The 11,259-nt window shown below is 37.3% G+C and overlaps 1 protein-coding gene across 6 annotated transcripts in view; it reads left to right on the top strand.

Moving 5' to 3' along the window:
• Window positions 1-11,259, top strand: part of ITPR2 (inositol 1,4,5-trisphosphate receptor type 2) — a 537,217-nt gene that overhangs the window by 111,004 nt on the left and 414,954 nt on the right. For 5 of the 6 annotated variants that reach the window (XM_024129066.3, XM_028491109.2, XM_028491107.2 and 2 more), the window contains 4 exons: window positions 2,077-2,235; window positions 7,919-8,017; window positions 8,286-8,369; window positions 8,665-8,811. In XM_024129066.3, the coding sequence (XP_023984834.1) occupies window positions 2,077-2,235; window positions 7,919-8,017; window positions 8,286-8,369; window positions 8,665-8,811 (489 nt within the window). Of the gene's footprint in view, window positions 1-2,076; window positions 2,236-3,221; window positions 3,274-7,918; window positions 8,018-8,285; window positions 8,370-8,664; window positions 8,812-11,259 lie in introns of those variants that run through there. The other variant, XM_028491111.2, reaches the window with a different exon arrangement.

Genomic DNA, 11,259 nt, shown 5'->3' with positions numbered 1-11,259 from the left:
GCTCCGCAACGGGAGAGGCCACAACAGTGAGAGGCCCGCGTACCGCAAAAAAAAAAAAAAAAACAACAAAAAAAAAATTGGGGGATACAGTGGTTTGTTCTTTGGTGGGAATTATACAGTGTGATATTTTCTGTTGCTATTCAGCACACCATTCTGTATGAATAAATCTGGTATATACACATAAAGAAGTGAGCTTATCCAGCTGTATGCACAAATTATTAAATCCAAAGGAAGAAAATGAGGAAAGCCTGTAACAAAAGAGTCCTTTAGATTTAACGGGACTAACCGGTAACAAATGAAGCTTTATGTTTTCATTTTGTAGGAAGGAAAGTTCAAATTGTACTTTTAGATGAGAAATGTCCTTGAGTTATTAGCTCTTCCATTTCAATTAGTATACACACTGATTTATCCCAGCAGCATTTCTTTCTTGTGCTTCACTTAGATCTTTTAGCTCTTTACCTGGGTAGTTGTTAATATATGCCCCACCTTGTTCCAAAAAGAATGTAAGGCATTTTCAAAAATACATTCCACATAAGATAAAATATTAATAGAAATAAATAAGGCAGCTGGATCAAAGGGAAAATAATGACTGCATGAATGAAATGAAGTCAAGGGTGAGGCATGTTTATAAAATCCATGTTGTAAAGGCTGATAAACTTTGGCTCGAAGCCTTTTTGTTGCTTGAGTAGCTATAAGGGCAGTGTAAAATATTACAGCGTTCACATATTAGGTCCGTACAGAGAACTAAGTCAGAAGTTTGGAAGCACAAACATTCCCAGGAAGGAGATCAGAGAACTGTTTCTCCAATGAGCTCTCATAAAGAGGACACTGTTTAATATAGTAAACAATGGCCTTAACAACTTCCTTACTGTAAATACTACAATGAGGTGTTTCATAGAGCTGTTTCAAAAAATCACATCCCCTGATGTTTTGTTGTTGGCCAATGGCAAAGTGCCAGAGCACAGGACTGGCAAAGCGGTTCTCTGATGGTACAAGAGGAGAGCCCTGGGTCTGCGGCTCCCTGGACGTATGAGTTAATCTAATGATAGATTGTGTGATACCTGTGGCTGCATGTCCCTTGGGCAGTCCTCCATAACTAGAGTTTCTCTTAACCAAGTTTTGATTCATACTAAGTGCCAGCGAGCAGAGCTCATATTTCTTGTCAAGAACCTGACGTGCAAATGTTTGCGTAGAGCCACGTTCTCTAACACGGTGGATTCCAAAAGGAGTGGGGTTGGCCCATGAGGGTTGTCACTGGTTTCTGAGATAACTTCCTTCTTATATTGAGGATATTAAAACGACCATTCTTTCTTGAAATGATTGTAATAATAGGAAGGTTATTTGTTTTAGTTTTCCTACTCACTAATGTCTTGGAAAGGTTTTGCCCATGGAATCCAAATACCCCGAACAGTGGCTCTTCTGCCCTCATCTGAGAAGGAGCTGGATTGTGTCCTCTTATGGAAGTGGCAGAGTTTATTTAGGATGGGCAGGCTGTCTCCTCACCCAGGGGGTGAGGGCTGTCTGCAGGCAGGCGTGTTTAATAATACTAAGTGGTATGGGAACATATGTATATGTATAGCTGATTCACTTTGTTATAAAGCAGAAACTAACACACCATTGTAAAGCAATTATACTCCAATAAAGATGTTAAAAAAAAATACTAAGTGGGTTGGTGCATTATCACAGGTCCTCGGTTATTCTTTAATATGTTCTGTTTTTGTGGCCAGGCAGGGATTGAGAAAGAATGTAGTTTGGGGGGACCTCCTGGTCTCCTTTGGAAAGCTTGGGTTTATCCTATTATCTATCAGTAGATGAAAATCATTCAGAAGTGTCCCCTGGTTTGTTTTCCTTATGTGCTCACTTCATTATGAAACAGAATTGGGGATGGAGGTGAGGAGGAACCCAAAGAAAGTCGGCTTGGAAAGATGGTGACTGTGGAGTCTGGAAAGGACTTCTTTGTTTAACCTCTATCCCGAGCCGTCTTATGTGGGCACATGATATAAGTATAAACACATATAAGCAATTAGCAGAGGAGATCAAAGAATAAAGGTGGTAATCCATATCTTTCTTCTACAGCTACTGCATATAAAAAGCAACAAGTATCTGACTGTCAACAAGAGATTACCCGCTTTACTGGAGAAGAATGCCATGCGCGTGTCCTTGGATGCTGCAGGAAATGAAGGGTCTTGGTTTTATATTCATCCCTTCTGGAAGCTGAGAAGCGAGGGTGACAATGTATGTAACTATAAGATTGAGAGAAAAGCAGCACATTCTTAAAGACAATAGTTCTTAGCAGTAGAGAATCCAGAAAGTGCAAAGAAAACAAATACAGTTTCCAATCTTCAACATATTATTTTTATGTTAATTTCTTTAATAGGTTGAAAGCATTTATTTATAGTACAAATTGTGCTCAGGAATCATAAAAAGACAAAGATCAGATTAATTTAAAAACATCTTCCAGCCAGAATTTGTGTGAAAGAATTTAAGTAACATTAATATTGGCTGAGACTTGTAAGGGAGAGAGAGGCAGAGTTTGCTTCTCAGCCTATTCAGGAGGGAGCATGGCTGTAAGGAAAAAGAGCTGTGTTGCAGAAGATGGAGTCTATTCCTTTGAATTAATAGAGCAACACAGAAAATCATGACAATATGTCATTTACTGCCTCCGTAGCCAGTTGTTTGCAGTCTGTACATCTTAACAGATGTGTAATGAATGAGGAGCTATAGATTGGCAGTAGCTCGTTGATGACAATACTCAAATACGTTGTGGAATGCGAGCATGTTGTAGCATGTGAATTTTAGTAGTTGCTAAAATATTTTCCTGCTACTTTATGGAGCAGAGAAAATAAAATTATGTGCAATGATTCAATAGGATCAATAGTTAGATATTTTTGTGTGTAATAAGTGAAGTAGCAGGTGACAGTCCCTGGCACATGGAAGATGCTTAATAAATTCTGGTTGACACCAAATATAGAATAACTTTCATAAATAGACGACTTTACAGATATTGGGTCAGGTGATCAAGAAAAATAGTTGAGATTTAAAAAATTAACATAAAAATTCAAAGCAATATAAAAGTGTAATTATTCTGACGTTCTCTCAGTCAATACTGTGATGACATTTAAAAATGTATTGGCTGTTTCTTGTCTTAGAAATGTCTTCTGTTGTAGTGAATCTATTTTTTCCAGTGAATTTTGAAGTCCAAATTCAATTCCACAGGATGCAAGCTTCATGGTTTAATTTGGTTAATAAGTTATCTGATGATATCCTCCTTAGGTAAGGTTTGGGAGAAGCATGGCATGCAGAAATGTAATGCACTTTAAATCTTGTGTTGGATGTCTTAAAAATAAGTTCTCTTTTTGTTTTTTTTCCTTTTGGCATCAAGTGATGTATGCTGTGAGCATGACATATATTTTAATGTCAGTGTAGGTAGTTAATTACAATCAACTCTCAATTATTCAGGGACTGGTTATGCAGTTTATGAACAACCTGTGTGTTTGGATGCCCTGTTTTGTAATGCTTGCCTTCTCCAGCGCCGTCCCCCGCCTCGCTCCCACTGAGTACGGTCCCTGTTGGCAGGTGGTCAGTGAATTTCAAAACAAAACGTCAAAACAAATAAAACCTGAACTCAAGCTCTAAAGGAATGTGATGAAATGATTGGATAAATTGGGGCCTTGAGATTAGCTGTGGATTTTATTAATTCATTCTGTCTAGTTTTTCATTCTATCTATTCCTTTCCCTGCTCCCAAATGCCTTTACAGGCTCAAAGAGAGTTGAATGTAATGAACTATTTCAAATAATTAGTTGTGTTGGGTTGTGGGGTGGGGAACAACCTACCACCCAAACATTCCATCTTGGTTAAAATGGACAATGTAATTGTTAAGTGAGATATAGAGATCCTCCTTATATAGATGTGCTCTGTAAAGCATGGCTAAAGCAACCTCACACACTGCTTTTTGCTGAAATAGCTCACTGATTTTGCTCGCCACTGTGTAGCTTTTATGTGTGATTAAGGTTGCTGTGAAAGCATAAGCACATCCACAGCCCTATATTTGCCATGTAAATAATTGTATCGTAATGGTCACTTTCTTTGCTAGGAATAGGTAGCATTTTTCTAAAATAAAAGCCTACTGTATTTTATTGAAGGCAATTGGAAACACTGTTATTTCATAACAAGTGGTTTAATTACTGTTGATTTTCTTTAAAAACATATTAACCTTAGAGGAGGAAATTGCAAGGTTTAAAGGACTTTAAAATTTCTATTTTACTATTTAGCAATTAGTTAAGTTGCGATTTAGGTTATAAGTATCCACAAGATGTTCAGTGACCAAAATGAAATGTAAGAAGGAGGCTGATGATAGTCTGGGGAGAAAAATGCTCGTATCCTCAAAAATCAGTTGTTTCTACCGTTTAAGGACACCTTTGTCATTTATCTTATAGAATTTCGGGGTGGATAGTTTTGGGGGAAGATAGATTCATGGATCCCTCAGCTGTATAGAAGTCCTCACTTGCGGTTGCTCAGTTAGAAAGTCACTGGGGACAGCCTTGAGCAGAGTTCATAAATATTTCATTGTCATTTATCTTCCCATGATTGAGTAGTTAATTTTTCATTTAAAACTTTGATCTAAGAAGGCCTTAGTTCTTTACATTGGTGGTAGATTTTAAAGGGGAGAAAAGGCCAGATATTCTTTCAATCAAGGAAAAAAACCAACCCTTAGGGAAAGAGTCTCTTTCAATAGCAAGTCGATTTTGCTGTTTTGCAAAACTAGACCCCTTGGAATTCTAGTGAAGGTGGACTCGATCCCTGGTGTTTTGATTTCTATTGCAATGTTCTTTTCACCACATCAGGTGCCACTTCAAAAGAAGGGTAGCTGCCAGTGGCATTATATTGCTCTTCATTTTTGGTAAAATCCCAACGTGAATCTTACATGGCTGTTAACATAGAATCAACAGAAGTGCTTCTGGAATTGCAGTCTTTTTAAATGTTTGTGTACTAGGGTGAATGTGATATGGCAGAAAATTCAAGTTCTGTATTAAATATGTGACTTCTCAGAAGGCATCTGACCCTATCAGTGGATCAGGCTCCATGCCTGTACTCTTCTGAAAATATTACCAAGTTCCATATTTACCAAGTTATCTAAGTAGATGTGAATTCCCTGAAAATAGAGACTATTTAGTACACACTTTTGTGTTATTCCTGGCACTTCTTACTGTTCTTTTTATATCTTATGATTAGCATCTTGTCCATTTCATTTGTAAGTTTTATTCAGCATGGGTAGTCAAAGTAACTACTGTCAAGACCTAGGACCTGGAAATTAGTGAATTAATGTTAGATTCTCCTTATGAATACCATTCTTATGAATCCTTGGAGTTGGTGACATTTTGGCTATATGGCTAGTCTCTTAAAATTTTATAAGACTTTACAGGTGGTGTTTTGAGGTAAAACTAACTTTGGGATTGGCCCAAAGCATACAGACAGCTATAATAAATAGTAAGACTTAGAGCAGTGAATATAGGTGCTATCAAAAGTATTCTTTTAATTGGAAAGAAATAGCTAAAATATGTCATTATATTTAGCAACTTACTGGCTAATATTTGTATGGTACAGATAAGAATGACAGTGAACCAAATCGAATTGTTCTTTAAGAAATTGGAAGACCAGATATAGCACTGGCAGAATGTGGTATCAAGTCCCAGTGTTTACAGTATGGAAGACTACTCAGGCTTCTACATGATTCTGAGACTTGGAGCTGCCTTGGTGTCATGTGCAATAACACATGTTTTTGTTTTTCGAGGGGATGTTGAAAATATGTCTATGTCATGTTGACTTTTATTTTTTGTTTATAATTTAATTGTTTAAAATAGGTAACAATTCATGGTTCAAAGATAGAAAACAATATAAAGATATATTGGGAAAAGTCTCTCTCTTATCTTTTTTTTGACGTCCTCAATTCCCAGTTCTCTCTTTTACAGTTAACCACTGGGAGAATTTCTTATACATACACTCCTACTCTCTTTCCCTTTTTTACACAAATATAGGCCAGTTCTGCCCCCTCATCCTCTCACTCAACACAGTTTCTTTATGATTTTTCCTTATCTGGACATATAAAGAGTTTCTGTGATGGATATTTTGAGTCACAGCATCTGCCTGATTATGGACTTGAAAGGCAGGATGGTGAATAGAGACCAGTCCTGTAAATAACAGAAGCTATTCCTGCAAACTAAAGGATAACCTTCTTTTGCTCCATTGATGAGCTTGAGGCTTCTCTATCACATTTGAATCTTCAGATATAGTTTGTGCCAACAGTACTATAGGTGAATGTAGACTCCTGTGTATAATTTATTAAAGGTTAATTTATATTGAAAGTGTGAGATTGTGTTCCTTAAAATCTTGGTCTAGGTTCAGATCCAGGGAGAAGAAGTTCTGTCTGTTTTTACTGTCTGAGTCCTAATTTGTTTTTCAGTTGTCTACTAATCTATTCTAATATTTAGTTGATATGAAATATGCAGAGGGAAGGTGTTGGTTTTCGTTTCTGAGATGGTGAGCAATTCTCTGAAGGAGAGTGTAGGTAACTACAGTAATAAGTCTTCTAGCAGAACCTAACAACAGAAGTACCTTTAATAACTATAAAATAACTGTTCGTTATTATCATTAAGAAAGCACAACTTCATTTCCCCACAATTTGAGATATGAATAAAAATACTTGACGATTAAGCAGACATTGTTAATGATAGCATAAATAAAAAATCAACTTAGACTTACTTCTTTAGAGCACTTTTCCCATAACTGATTTTCATTTTTATCTAAAAATGAGCACGAACCTATTTGCAGGGCAGGAATAAAGATGCGGTCGTAAAGAATGGACATGTGAACACAGTGGGGGGAAGGGGAGGGTGGGGTGAATTGTGAGATTAGGTTTGACATATGTACACTACCATGTGTAAAATAGCTAGCTAGTGGGAACCTGCTGTATTGCACAGGGAGATCAGCTCAGTGCTCTGTGACCACCTAGAGGGGTGGGATAGGGGGTGGAGGGAGGGAGGTCCAAGAAGGAGGGGATATAGGTATACATATAGCTGAGTCACTTCCCTATACAGCAGTAACTAACACAGCATTGTAAAGCACCTGTACCCCAATAAAAAAAAAGTGAGATAAAAAAATGAGCACCAGGTTTAAGGAGCAATATTAGTGTTGGATGTTTAAGATAAAAGTGAACCATTTGCCCAAGGCCCAAACTATGAACGTATTCTTACAAGGTCATACTTGATTCTGCATTCTCTGAATCCAGATGACCTTAGAATGTTTAATAAGTTTCTGAGACTATGGGGAAGATCAAATATAATAGATTTGTTTTTAATTCTGGAGATAATACAAATGTGTAAGATTTCCTACTTGCACTTGAAGTGATTCTGATATTTAGGCAGATTGGTTTATTTGTGGTGGGTGCATTCACTGTTTGTATCTCCTGTATACATGGCATCAGACCTGGCGTGGAGGGGATGCTGACCTATTTATTGACATTAAGAAAGCTCTAACTGAAATAGACCAATAAGAAAAGGACCTGGCGGTCCAGTGGTTAAGACTCCGCGCTTCCAGTGCAAGGGTTGTGGGTTCGATCCCTGGTCGGGGAGCTAAGATCCCGCATGCTGTGCGACGTGGCCAAAAAAAAAAAAAAAAAAAAAAAAAGTATCTACACCAGCTTTATGAATCCAGACTGATAGACACTGTGGGACATGATTATATAATCATTTATCAGAAGATATTTTACCTCGAAGAGAGAAAGAATTAAAATTTATATGGAGGATAAATGGGTCAAATGTTAGGTCAATAACGAGGACTTCTGTGCAGTTATTTTTGGCTTCAGGTACAGCACCACAGACCCATGCAGTGTCTCAATTGCAACTTATTTCTGATTCCCAGATTGTTGTTGGAGATAAAGTTGTTTTGATGCCCGTGAATGCAGGACAGCCACTACATGCCAGCAACATAGAGCTTCTCGATAATCCAGGGTGTAAAGAGGTAAGTTCAGGAGGAAAGGAAATGAATTTGTTGATTTTCTCATGAGAGGAAAAAAAAGGTCCCATAGTTTCTTTCATTGTTTTCATAAGCATAAGCCCAGTTATGCTAGTTAATATTCCTGAGGTACATGTAGATTTCAGATGGTCCTTTGAAGATATTTTTTGATATACATACCAAAGTGGTTCTTCTCCTTCTACTAGTTGAAGTAATAATTTCTGGTATAAAATTGAATCTGCAGTCTTATAACTTAATGTTTCTTCATTAATAGGTGAATGCTGTTAATTGCAACACTAGCTGGAAAATCACTCTATTCATGAAATATAGTTCCTATCGAGAGGATGTACTAAAAGGGGTAAGTATGTGCTACCTAGACATTTACTGGAAGAATTGAAGGTAGTCTTACTGAGCTTCTAGATGCAAAACCTGTGTATTCACTGAGGTTTGAAGTTTAGAATGTGACTATAAACCTTAAAGCTCACATTGCGTTTTCCCACCTGTATTTGGAAATGTATATTCATACATACTCACTAAAAACCAAGTGTTAGCAGAAGGCCCAGAGTATCAAAACTATAGAGAGATACCCACTTCTTATGTCTATTTGTTCAAACTTTTGTTGAGAATATAGTTTTCTTGACCTGTTTTTCTAGGGTGATGTTGTTCGATTGTTTCATGCGGAACAAGAGAAGTTTCTGACCTGTGATGAATATGAGAAAAAACAGCACATTTTCCTTCGTACAACTTTGCGTCAGTCAGCCACTTCTGCTACCAGTTCTAAAGCACTCTGGGAAATAGAGGTATGTAAATATTTTCTGGCTTTTAATAAATACTTATATCAATAAGACAAGGTCACTAGGCTGATTGGTTTATTGTTATATGCATCATTTGTGATAGACCCATAACACAATAATTTTGGTGAACCCACTTGTACCTCTTTACTGCTGTGACCAGTTTGAAATGTTGCTACTTCCTTTATCTATCTTCTCAGGGGCATCTCTCTCTCTCTCTCTCTCTCTCTCTCTCTCTCATTGAATAAGGGCATATATATGATTTACTTTTTAAAATTCCATCGTGAAGTGTTGTCAAGACTGGTCAGGCTATAGGCCTTGTGCCTCGAATGACACTGGAGTTGAAATGGCTACTTCCTTTATCTATCTTCTCAGGGGCATCTCTCTCTCTCTCTCTCTCTCTCTCTCTCTCTCTCATTGAATAAGGGCATATATATGATTTACTTTTTAAAATTCCATCGTGAAGTGTTGTCAAGACTGGTCAGGCTATAGGCCTTGTGCCTCGAATGACACTGGAGTTGAAATGGAGAAGGAGGACTCACTGTAAGTGAGGATCTGAAGTGCACAGTTACTGAAAAGGACATTTGTGTCTTCTGGGGATGCCGTTTCTATTGGAGTGAGGAGACCCATAGTTAAGAATTCATCATCCTTTAAGAGGTATTTGCTTAAGTGTGCCAATATGGTAGAGTAATTAAGAAAATGTAAGGTATGGATTTTTCTTTAAGGGACCTTTCTGTACCATGCAAGAGATAAGATATACGTAGTTAACTACAAACAACCTGATAAGTTCCATCTTGATTTAATGGACATCCAGACCCTAGAGCAGTGGTTCTCAACCATTTCAAATTCATCACATCTCTTTTACAGCATATATTTTGTTATACTTTATGTATGAAAATGAAATTCATATTTAATATTATTTTAATAGTCTCATGATTAAAAGTTAATAAAATGCCCAAATTCTAATATAAAGGAGAAACAAAAGAAAAATAATTTATATAAAACAATATGTATTTCAACATGTAAGTACCTACTTTAGAAGATAAAATATATCTGTCTTTGATGGATACATTTGGATTTGAGAGAAGTAGAAGAAGAGGATCAGAAGACATTCTATACAAGTACAGTACACTATAATTGAAATATGGATAATGAGGCAAATTCCGAACTATTGAAACAGAGAAAATGAGGAAGTATCATGTTTATGCATATGAGCTGAGCCTTAATTATAAATGAAGCGTCAAAATAATTCTCTAAGTTATGACATGGTTTAGAATAGAGATGAAATAGCACAAAAGCATAGTTTTTATCTTGAAACCCCACTCATGTTGAGGCATACTTTCAGTCTCTAGCATTCAGAAGAGACCATATCCTTCAATATATTTGGAGACCATATCCTTCAATAAGTGAAGGGAATTGAGAAGGTCTGGGGAAAACAGCCACCACCAAAACTACATGATATTCTTCCCAGAAGCCTACCCCACAGCTTCTCTTATCAGGATAAGAGAAAGATAACAGGCAACCAGAAGATAAATACATAATTAAAATACACATTTCCTTATCACTGTGCTTCCAAAATTTTCAAAATATAGGGATAGCAATAATGTGAAATATTATTTTAAAACTTTATTAGCAAAATACAGTGATGAAAAAGTCAGATAGCAACTTCCCTACACAGTGAGTTCCCTGCATTTCATGTGTCTCTGTCTATTTAATGTTTGGTTCTAAGTCTGTTAAAAGGAGTTTGGAATCTCTCCTCTTATATATTTACCATTAGTTTTATAGCTTTTGCTGTAATTGTACCTCTGCACTGAAATCCTTTCCAACAAAATGCGTGGTGGGAAATGCTGCGTCCCATTGAGCAGTCAGAATGGAGAGAGTGAATAGGTCATTCAGTAATTTTGAGACAATGTCTTGGATTCATTTAAGCTTCCTTCTCCATAGTGAATTTCTCTAAAATTATTTGCCTTTTCATGTAACTTGATGTAAAGGCTTTCTAGTATGATTACATGTTAAAGCATTACCAGTTTATATTTGTGGTAGGTTTATTTCTGCAATACAATGGGATGTTTCTGTATTGTGTGCTGCATCAGCCAGGCTTCAGTCAGGAAGCCTGAGCATCAGGTGTTTCAAGCAGAGGTATTTAATACAGGAAATTAGGTTTCAACGTTGTTGGAAGGACTGGGTGGGAGAAAGTGGGGCGGGGAATGTGGTCTTATCTGAAGATCTGGCAGTTCAAGAAGCCGCTCCTCCCCGTGGGAGCCCGCACAAGGCAGCTGCCACCACCTTTACTGGAGCCCTAAGAGGAGCCTCTCTTTCACTTTCCTCTGCTTCCCGCCCCTGTGCTACAGGGGAGCACTTTGAAGGGCGGGGATGCTCCTGAGTGTTGTACACAATATCTAGCCTATGCTGAACTCTCCTGTGAATTGCAGGATATTTAATGTCTTGGCTACTGCC

The sequence above is a fragment of the Physeter macrocephalus genome, chromosome 6 (assembly GCF_002837175.3).
Source record: "Physeter macrocephalus isolate SW-GA chromosome 6, ASM283717v5, whole genome shotgun sequence".
In the NCBI taxonomy this organism is placed as follows: domain Eukaryota; kingdom Metazoa; phylum Chordata; class Mammalia; order Artiodactyla; family Physeteridae; genus Physeter; species Physeter macrocephalus.
This window is presented reverse-complemented; position numbering and strand designations above follow the sequence as displayed.